Raw genomic sequence first — 10,113 nt, 5'->3', positions numbered from 1 at the left:
GCGACGAAGTCAACACCTTTTTTTGCTATCATCACCAGACCTATCAGCAGAGATACTTTTCTAATATCACTGGCACCACCAGCTACTGCAAGAAGCACCTGAAGTAAAGGCAACTGGTAAGGATCATTTTTGCTAGCTAACGTCTGTTGTGTGCCATAACGTATCGTTTTTTAAACCACACGTCAATGTCAACGAAAGTCGAGTAAATCGAGGTAAAGTGCTCCAAGCATTTTGTTATTGGCGTCATGTCAGTAAAGCTAATGTGATAAGTAGGCTAGATAACTAACATTATTTAGCTACAAGCAGCTAGATAGCCCTAGCTAAGATATCCACGTAGTTATAAGCTTAATCATTTCTCATGCAAAACTAGACACCTAACGTGAACGAATACACGGTCGGAGTATTTTCACATGGTAGGCCAACTGTTAGCTCTGTTAGCCTTATTAGCTAACAGCAGCCGACCGTAAGCAACTTGCTAGAACATTCTAGCTAGCTCGCGACGTCTTGTCAAGTTATCAAACTTGCTAGCTAGTTATTAGCCTAGGATTAAGAAGCTATCTAATCAGATGACATGGTAACATATAGGTTTATTTGTTATAATACCGATATGTGTAAATGTCAATGTTTTAGCTACCTACAATCTAATCCCAATCAGTTTACAATGGAGATTTTTAAATTTTATTTTACCTTTATTTAACTAGGCAAGTCAGTGAAGAAAAACATCTTAACTACCTGTTCATGGGCAGAAAGACAGATTTGTACCTTGTCAGCGCAGGGATTTGAACTTGCAACCTTTAGGTTACTAGTCCAACGCTCTAACCACTAGGCTACCCTGCCTCCCTGCTGTACCAACAACATTATATTCTCTTCTTTTCTTCTTCAGGGTCCCTCACAATACACTTTCTACTAAGGGGTTTGGACCTCAATCCAAAATGACTGACACAAAGCGTCTTGCCTTCTCCATCATTCACTTTCTTCATGATCAACTGGGCTCTGGGAGTCTATCATCAGATGCTCAGGAAAGTTTAGAAGGTAAGCTTGAGTTGGAAGCCAAGATTCAGTAAAAGGAGATGGACTTCTAGCCCATTTCTCAACATCTGATGCTTTCCCAGTTGCAGTCCAATGCCTGGAGACCGCCTTCAATGTCTCGACCGACGACCAGACCCTAGCTGTCACTCAAACGCTACCAGAGATTTTTGCCTCTGCGACACTGAAGGTAAATTTAAGACATCCGCTTTATATGAAGGTGAATATGTGGTCAATAGTTTGTCTCAAATGTGTTGACTGTCTGTTGCAGCATCCAAACACCCTCCACGTGAATATAAACACAGCCACAGATTCCCCCACTGAGGAGGAAGAGGCAGAGGCTGAGCGACTCAAAACTGATGGTAGGACCTTCCCTGTAAATAGTTTGTACATTACTCAGTCTTCAATATCAGCTCTCTTCAAATGGGTCTATGGTTAAGCTGTTACATTCTATACAGGCTATACATTCTTCTGGCAAATAATTGTATGTGTTTTTCACGGTAGGGAATGATCAAATGAGGGTTGAGAACTATGGGGCAGCTGTGGAATTCTACTCAAAGGCTATTGCCATAAATCCCCAGAATGGAGTTTACTACTGCAACAGGTATTGACCAACAAACTCCTGAACTTGGAGGATAATGTGACAATTATTTACACATTAGGTATATCCAAGTGTACATTGTCAATTTTCAAGCATGTATGGAGTTTGTCAAGCAATGAAAATTAATTCACATTTGTTTTTGTAAGGTACTGCTAATTGTATGGTTTGCTTTTGCTAGGGCTGCTGCATACAGCAAACTAGGCAACTACGCTGGAGCAGTGCAGGACTGTGAACTTGCCATTGGCATTGACCCAAACTACAGCAAAGCGTATGGAAGAATGGGGTATGTTAGACACTAGTGTTCAATATTAGTGGACATGGGCCAGTGTGTTGCTGATTTGTTATTGACTGATGGTTGACTTACATTGACTTCAACGTCCCATGCTTCCAGTTTGGCTCTAGCCAGTTTAAACAAACACACAGAAGCTGTAAGTTATTACAAAAAAGCCCTGGAGTTGGACCCAGAGAACGACACCTACAAATCCAACCTGAAAATAGCAGAGCAGAAAATGGAGACTCCAAGCCCAGTAAGTTGATAACATCTCAGCCACTATGGAAAATGCGTAACATCTGGAAGCATGTGGAATGAATCATTGTTGATCATATTGTTCTTAAATTATCTCCTTCAGACAGGGGGAGTGGGAGGAGTTGATCTGGCTGGGTTGCTCAGTAACCCTGGTTTCATGAACATGGTGAGTTCCAATTAACTAAAACTGGCCCTTTCAAATGAAAGATACTAGGAACAACCAGGCGGATTCACTATACTACTATAATGCTGTGTGCATGACAAATGGGAAACTCTGAAAATACTACTTGTAAACTGTAAGCAACAAGTTGTGTGCATTCAGGTGCCTTGGTTTACCAAATAGTAGAACTAGTATTTATATTAATTGTTACGGCTGCTTTATCCTAGGCATCTGGTTTGATGAACAACCCACAAGTACAGCAACTGTAAGTTATCCATTTATTTTCTATAACATACTCTCTTTTTAGATGTAGCACAATGACTTTGTAAATGCACTCTGAGATTCCATACTTGGGAACTAGCTTTGAGTTTAATGCATGTAGAATATACCACCTTTCTTGTCTGTGTTGTACAGGATGTCGGGGATGATGTCAGGGGCTTACGGGCCAATGGGACCTCCAGCAGCGTCTGGAGTAGGGCCTGGCTTAGGTGCAGGACCAGGGCCTGTACCAGGGTTAGGGTTGGGAGCCGGACCGGCAGCAGGAGTTGGAGTAGGGGGAGCGGGTCCGGGTGACATCTCTGGTCTCATCCAAGCGTAAGTCGACTACTAGCTCTACTCTGTCTGTGCCAAATATGACTTGTGTATTGTATTATTTGTTATTACATTAGGCTATATTATTGTATGTTATACCAATGACATCAGTGATAGACATGAAGGCATTTGACATGTAAGAGTATTAATAAAATCCACTAATGTATGACCTTTTTGTGACTTGTACTTGGTAACTGCCATTCCATCACCTCGCTGTAACCATGTCCATTTAGGGGCCAACAATTTGCGCAGCAGATGCAACAGCAGAACCCAGAGTTAATTGAACAGCTGAGGAGTCAAATTCGCAGCCGGCCGTCTAGCGCTAGCAACGATGAGCAACCTTGACCCTCAGACGGGTAAGATGAACATTTTAAAATGACATTTGATGGGTTGGTCCATGTATCGTAGAGTTGTTTTTCTTTTGTACAAACTGCTCATGTAGCTAATCCTAAAACGGTCTGCTCTTTGTTTTTTTACAGAGAGATTTGTGTGTGGAAAAGTGAAGATGGCCTGTGTCCTTTTTTTTGTAATTTGTATTATTCTCGCAACTCCGGGGACAAAAAGTTTTTCTTCACTGAGTAATTATTGCATGTGCAGCCCCTCCCTCCCCTCCAAGGAAACCAGTCAGTGAAACTTTGATCAAATTTGATAAACCCACTGTCAACAGATATCTAGTCTGAAGTGTATGGATTGAGTGGATCTGTTATACTCCAATCTGCAATGTCATGCCAGTATAGCACTTGGTTTAACTGTTTAATGTTACTAATCCTTGCCAGTGAACTGAATCACTACACCCCCAGTGGACTAAATGCAGTTGCATCACTTGAACTTTGTCATTTCAGGTGCACAACAACAGATTATTATGTGATATATTTCAGCAGCCACCTTAATTTGAGAAGCATCTATTTGTACAGAGATATACTGGTAGGCAGAGATGGCATGTAGAGTACTGTCAACATTATGGGAATTAAATGGACCATTTCAAATAGGACCTTTATGGTTGTTGACGTGTCTAGTGTAATCCAGGAGTTGTTTCAGCATTTTTCTTGAGTTGCACGATAACACCTACAGTCCACTTTGTTCTTATTTTGTCATGAGAAATTTGTTTTTTCTAACAACATGGGTGGCTGTCTGTTTTTGTTCCCAATCTTTGATTAAATCGCCCTGGTAACTTAGCCTAACATGTTTACTTGATTGTAAACCTATTGTTTATTTCAACTCAGGAAGTGAGTTGAAATTCAATTCATGGATATATTTTCTAAATGGAATTGAATTCGTCAATTGAAGTTCAATTCTTTCTTTGAGTTGACTGAAGATTGAATTGATGCCAAGTACCCCATGTGCACTGAAACATAAATTTAAAAAACTGCATTGCATGGTGAGATTGATACATTTAGGAAAGCTGAAGGACATACGCACATCCAGGTAATTTCCACAAGTGCTGGAGTTGTAGGCATCTCATGGAAAACACTGCTCATGCTTCCATGTGATATTTATAACAATATTTAGACCCTTAGGTCTTCATATCCCAGATGGGGGTGGAGGGTCCTATATATAGAGGCAGTACTCAGTGACATCACTTCCTGAATCCAGGGGGAAAACATGTATCAAAATATATGATCATACACCAGGAATGTGATAAACATGTACAGTAATATACATATATTCAATTTGGACATTTTGAAAATATAAAAAAATGTTTTGCCTCCTGAGCAGCAGTGTGCGGATTTCTGTTTTCCATTGATATATTTAGCAAAAAAAATGTATTTTCAGGAGCTTAGCATTAATTTTCAGGAACTCGCTCAAATGGAGACTTATGTTTACAAAAGCGTTCAACGAAACGTCATTACATAATGATATGCTCTCCACCAATCAAACGTTTACGTCGTGTGAACACGAAGTGTCACCAGAACAAGGAATGAAGCTGTGAAGGGAAGGTGTACTACAGAGGTATTTCATATTTCCCATCAAAAAGCTCGATATAAACTAGCTATAGTCATTGTATTATTATTTACTCGTGTACAATTTAGCTGCTGACAAAGATTGCAACGTGATCCAAATTATTATTAATTATACCGACTGTAGCATCCACTTAGAAAGCTGTATTTTATCAACGGGTTGCTCAGATGATTGACTTAACGTTATGTTGCCGTGAGTGCAATGTTAGCTAGCTAAATTAGCAACAATCTCACATGTTGATTGTATCATGGTAACGTTACATGCTGTCGGATATGTACATATCTATACTTGTGCAGTATTAAAGATTGTGCTTTGCATCATTCAAGATTGCACATCTAGCTAGTACTCGCAGCTGTGATGAGATGTAATCAATTCAAACCAGTCAAGGTGGTCATAGCTTAGCTATCTGTTCTAGTTTGTAACGGACTGTCACTACAGATACATCTCACAGTTGACCTAGTTTGTTTGTTTGCGCATATTTAACTGTTTATTCTATCATTTGTAGTTGATGTCACAGCCTCTCGGACCAGGACCAGCATGACAAGACACATCTCTGTTTCTGACAGAAAATAGGAGAAGAGGCTTTGAGGGTTATGTGCCACTCATATTACTGAGCGATACCATATCTGGACATTATGGAGCTTGTAGTGGCCAAGGTCCTTTGCCTTCTGGGAGTGTTTTCCCTCATGTTGGCTGGGATTCTTCTCCCAGTGCGACTCATGATTCAGGTGGACTATGAAAAAGCCCCAAGGTACAGGAAGGCTCTTGCACTCTGCAATTCTTTTGGAGGGGGTGTATTTCTGGCCACTTGCTTCAATGCTCTTTTGCCTGCCGTACGAGACAAGGTAAGTAGCTATGTCTTGAAAATATTAGATTTTGTAGAGGAAAAGGTTGATTGGTTTATAAAACCTCCCATAATCATGTCATCTCAGAAGTAGTTTGGAAGACCGAAGCTGTGTTGAGAAGCCCCCAAAAATGTATTCTGACAATACGTGAAAGCCTCAACTTTTTTGCTGTTGTAGAATAGAAGTAGAATGTTTATGCTGATGTTCATTTACTGGGTGTCTCTGCCTTAGGTGGATGAGGTCCTTAAACTGGTGAATATCACCACCGACTACCCACTGGCAGAGACCATGATGATGCTGGGCTTCTTCCTCACAGTCTTCGTGGAGCAGGCAGTGCTCACCTTCAAGAAGGAGAAGCCATCTTTCATTGACCTGGAAACTTTCAACGCAAGGGGCTCAGAGGCTGGTAGCGACTCTGAGTACGACGCTCCATTCATCTCCCCCACCCAGGGCTCCACCACCACCATGGGCCGCCACCACCACCATGGGCATCACCATGGACACCTCAGCCCCACCGAGCTGGCCAGAGCTGGGCCTCTACGGCTGGCCAGCCTGGTCCTGGCTCTCTCTGCCCATTCTGTCTTTGAGGGACTGGCGCTGGGCCTCCAGGAGGACGGGGCCAAGCTTGGAAGCCTCTTCCTGGGGGTGGGCATCCACGAGACCCTGGCTGCCGTGGCTCTGGGGGTGAGTGTTGCCAAAGCTTCTTTGCCCATGAGGGATGCCATCAAACTGGGTGTGACGGTCAGCCTCATGATACCCATTGGCATCGGACTGGGCATGTGCATCAATAGTGCCCAGAACCTGGCAGGCAGTATTGCATCGGTGGTGCTCCAAGGCCTGGCTGCTGGTACTTTCCTCTTTGTCACCTTCTTTGAGATCCTGTCTCGGGAGCTGGAGGATAAACATGACAGACTGCTTAAGGTGCTCTTTCTCATACTGGGCTATGGAGTTCTAGCAGGCCTAATGTTCATCAAATGGTGATGGAAGGAAGAAGCCTTTTAATGCAATTAGTTGTCTGATTATCACACTGACCACAATTTGTATTGTGTGCACATAGGCACTACCAAAGTAAATGTTTTTTATGTGGAACAGGAACAGTAAATCAAATATCGTAGTTTTTTCTTTGCACTGGAACATGTTTGCTTACCAAATCAGGCTATGTTGCTGTGTTAGTTTCTGCCATAGGGAATACATGCTCCTGACATTGATTAGTAATGGTAAAGCTAGTCACTTTGATAGTATATGTTTCCAGAGACCGGATGAAAACGGATGTCGAGAGATCCAGAAAACAAATTTATAGCATTTATAGTAAAAGACTCATTTTGGTAGTGAAGTGAACGACTTGTAACATAAAGGAAAACTTTATTGAAGAAAATGTGCTGCGTGCAGTGATGTGTAACTGATATTAACATATTGATGTTTGTGGTTGAAGGATATAATGGTGGTTAGTATGAAGTGGTTCATATTGTCTCCTGTCTGGTCTATGTACCTGCTGTTTCCATGATCAGTAAGCTATGTGTTAAAATATGTGCATATTTCAATGTACCATTGTCAAATGTAAACAGTTTCGACTTGTTTTTGTCTGTTGGGGTAAGTGTTTCCTAGACTGAATAGCCCAATAAGGAGTTGAGAAAAAATGTGTGCAAATCATTCATTGAATTCAAGTCAGAATACCTTCCTAATTGTGTAATTTTAGTTGGATACTTTAGCCTTTTTACAATTATTACCCTAACTCCCTAATCAAATAAGAATCAATTCACTGGAAACCGTTTGTGTAGCCTGGTGTATGGTCCTGATATTTGTCACGTTGAGATTATATCAATGGTTTCCTTTTCAAGATGTTATTTTTAGGTTTATGTTAACAGGGAGTCCCATTGAGACCCATGTCTCTTTATGAATTATGGGGTACAGATATGATATCAGCATTAGAGGCTGTCTATATTTGTTTTTTTTATTTGTCTTTTCCACAGTTAGTTTTGACAGATCATTTTACACAGCTTAGAGGAATTCCATTTTCACCTAAATACGTTTTTTTTTAACTTGTGAAAAATGTTTTGTTCCTGATGTGAATGTGTAGAACTTAACATGTTTTGCAGAAGACACTTACTGGAGGAAGCCTACTGTAAACGGTACATTTGTAAAGTTCAACCCTTATTGTGCTCCCTAAAATCTACATAAGATCAGTTGTTCAAATGTATTGTAGGGCAGTTATACATTGAATGTGTCCATATCAATTTGTGCTTTTAGGGTCTTAAAACAAAAGGAAACTGTCATTATTGTGAAAATAGTTTTAATGCAAAAAATATATATTCAGTGGCAACCAGCTTTCCTTTATATAATGAACAGTGAAATGCAAATAAGTTATGACGTCTATTACAACATGGGGTTGGTGATGGTTAAATTCTTTATTTATATTAGATAATAGCAGCCTTTCAATGAAAACTGTTTGCAATGTTGTGACAAATGTTTAACTCAAACTATTTATATATATATATATATATATACTGTGTATTACATGTTTTGGCGGTGACGTTTTCTATTTTAATTTGATTGAATTGAGCATTAAAGAAAACCTTACTCACACCATGGCCGGACATCTTTTCCTTTATCATATTTGGTTCATGTTTTAGAAACATGTCGCAGTCAGATGAACAGTACCACAAACTGTTTTGACCTTGGATGGCATAGGTGTGATTTCTACATTTTCGCTCTGTTTTTCGAAAGGAAATGACCAAATACGTACACTTAGTGTACAAAACATAAAGAACACCTTCCCCTCCCCTTTTGCCCACAGAGACTCAATTCGTCGGGGCATAGAATCGACAAGGTGTTGAAAGCCTTCCATAGGGATGCTAGTCATTGTGTCCCACAGTTGTGTCAAGTTTGCTTGATGTCTTACAGTGGTGGACCATTCTTGATGATACACACAAGAAACTGTTGTGTGAAAAAACCCAGCAGCAGTGCAGTTCTTGACACAAACCAGTGTGCCTGGCACCTACTACCATACCCCGTTCAAAGGTACTTGAATATTTTGATTTGCCCATTCGCCCTTTGAATGGCACACATATACAAACCACGTCTATTGGCTTAAAAATCCTTGTTTAACCGGTCTCCTCCCGTTTCATCTACATTGATTGGAGTCGATTTAACAAGTGACATAAATAATGGATCATAAGATTTGACCTGGATTCATATGGTTAGTCTATGTAATGGAAAGAGCGCTTGTTCTTACTGTTTTGTGAACTCAAATGTATATTTAGATGTGATTTCCTCCATTCCAGTTGGTGAACTAGCAACTGGCCAAACCATTGTGTCTAACCTGTAGTGCAACCTAACTATTTACGTTCACACCTTCAATAACATATTCCAAATGGCTCTCTTCCAAGTAAGGAGATGTCAGGATGTAGCCGGTGTATTTGGTATTTTATTAGGTTGCCCATTAGCTGTTGCAAAAGCAGCAGCTACTCTTCCTTGGGGGCCTCATGAAACATGACATTACAGAACTAGGCAAGAACAGCTCTGTGATAACTAGAATTGACAGTTCTACAGTAGGATAATTTACAAAGATAGTTTGAGCCCTCTGTTAAATATGTCTGCAGTGTCAAAGGTCTGGGTTTGAGACAACGCCCTGTTCAGCATGTCAAAAGTTAATCTTGGGTCTTACCAAAGGTTCTGAGTATTCCCCTAGGTAAATGGTTCCTAAGTAAACCATGGGAACAGTAAACACTGATTCAAATATACTAATGTAACAGATACAGTGGGGTCTGAAATGATTGAAACCCTTGATAACAATGAGCGAAATTGACTAAAATAAATTATTGAAATACTGAGCTGTATTGTAAGCTCAAAATAATTGGGAAATTAAATTCTCTTACACTAATGCAATTGATCAGAGAAAGCGATTTTGTTAAACAAGTAATAATTATTTTGTCAAAGGCAGGGGTCAGAATTATTGACACCCCTGTTTTCAATACCTTTTGAGAATAACCGCACTGAGCCTTTGTCAAAAATGTTTTATGGGTTGGAGAACACATTGGGAGGGATCTTTGACAATTCCTCCATACAGAATCCTTCTAGGTCCTTAGTCTGTGCTTATGGACTGCTCTCTTCAATTCAAACCACAGTATTTACATTTGTAATTTAGCAGACTCTTTTATCCAGAGCGATTACAGTTAGGTGCCTTGCTCAAGTGCACATTGGCAGCTTTTTCACATATTCTGCTCAGGGATTCGAACCAGCAACCTTTCAGTTACTGGCCCAACGCTCTTATCCGCAGTTCCTTTTTCAATAGATTTCAAGTGCGGAGACTGAGATGACCATTTTGTGGCCAATTAACCATTTCTTTTTTTTGATGTGTGCTTGGGTTTTTTTAAATTTGACCTTTATTTAACTAGGCAAGTCAGTT

General features: G+C 40.3%; 2 protein-coding genes across 2 annotated transcripts; both read left to right on the top strand.

The window, feature by feature from the left end:
• Positions 1-15: 15 nt before the first annotated feature.
• Positions 16-4,079, top strand: LOC115108149 (small glutamine-rich tetratricopeptide repeat-containing protein alpha-like). Its single transcript, XM_029632172.2, has 12 exons — positions 16-116; positions 884-1,032; positions 1,113-1,216; positions 1,298-1,388; positions 1,531-1,630; positions 1,806-1,910; positions 2,019-2,154; positions 2,257-2,319; positions 2,541-2,578; positions 2,728-2,907; positions 3,138-3,260; positions 3,384-4,079. The coding sequence occupies exons 2-11, from the start codon at positions 933-935 to the stop codon at positions 3,247-3,249; spliced, it is 1,029 nt and encodes a 342-aa protein (XP_029488032.1). The 5' UTR covers positions 16-116; positions 884-932; the 3' UTR covers positions 3,250-3,260; positions 3,384-4,079.
• Positions 4,080-4,608: 529 nt separating this feature from the next.
• Positions 4,609-8,291, top strand: LOC115108150 (zinc transporter ZIP3-like). The gene is made up of 3 exons (XM_029632173.2): positions 4,609-4,854; positions 5,369-5,708; positions 5,940-8,291. The coding sequence occupies exons 2-3, from the start codon at positions 5,499-5,501 to the stop codon at positions 6,687-6,689; spliced, it is 960 nt and encodes a 319-aa protein (XP_029488033.1). The 5' UTR covers positions 4,609-4,854; positions 5,369-5,498; the 3' UTR covers positions 6,690-8,291.
• Positions 8,292-10,113: the final 1,822 nt, after the last annotated feature.

Source organism: Oncorhynchus nerka, linkage group LG24 (assembly GCF_034236695.1).
Source record: "Oncorhynchus nerka isolate Pitt River linkage group LG24, Oner_Uvic_2.0, whole genome shotgun sequence".
NCBI classification, from domain to species: Eukaryota; Metazoa; Chordata; class Actinopteri; order Salmoniformes; family Salmonidae; genus Oncorhynchus; species Oncorhynchus nerka.
Note: the sequence above shows the minus strand (reverse complement) of the source record. Positions and strands in the feature narration are given on the sequence as shown.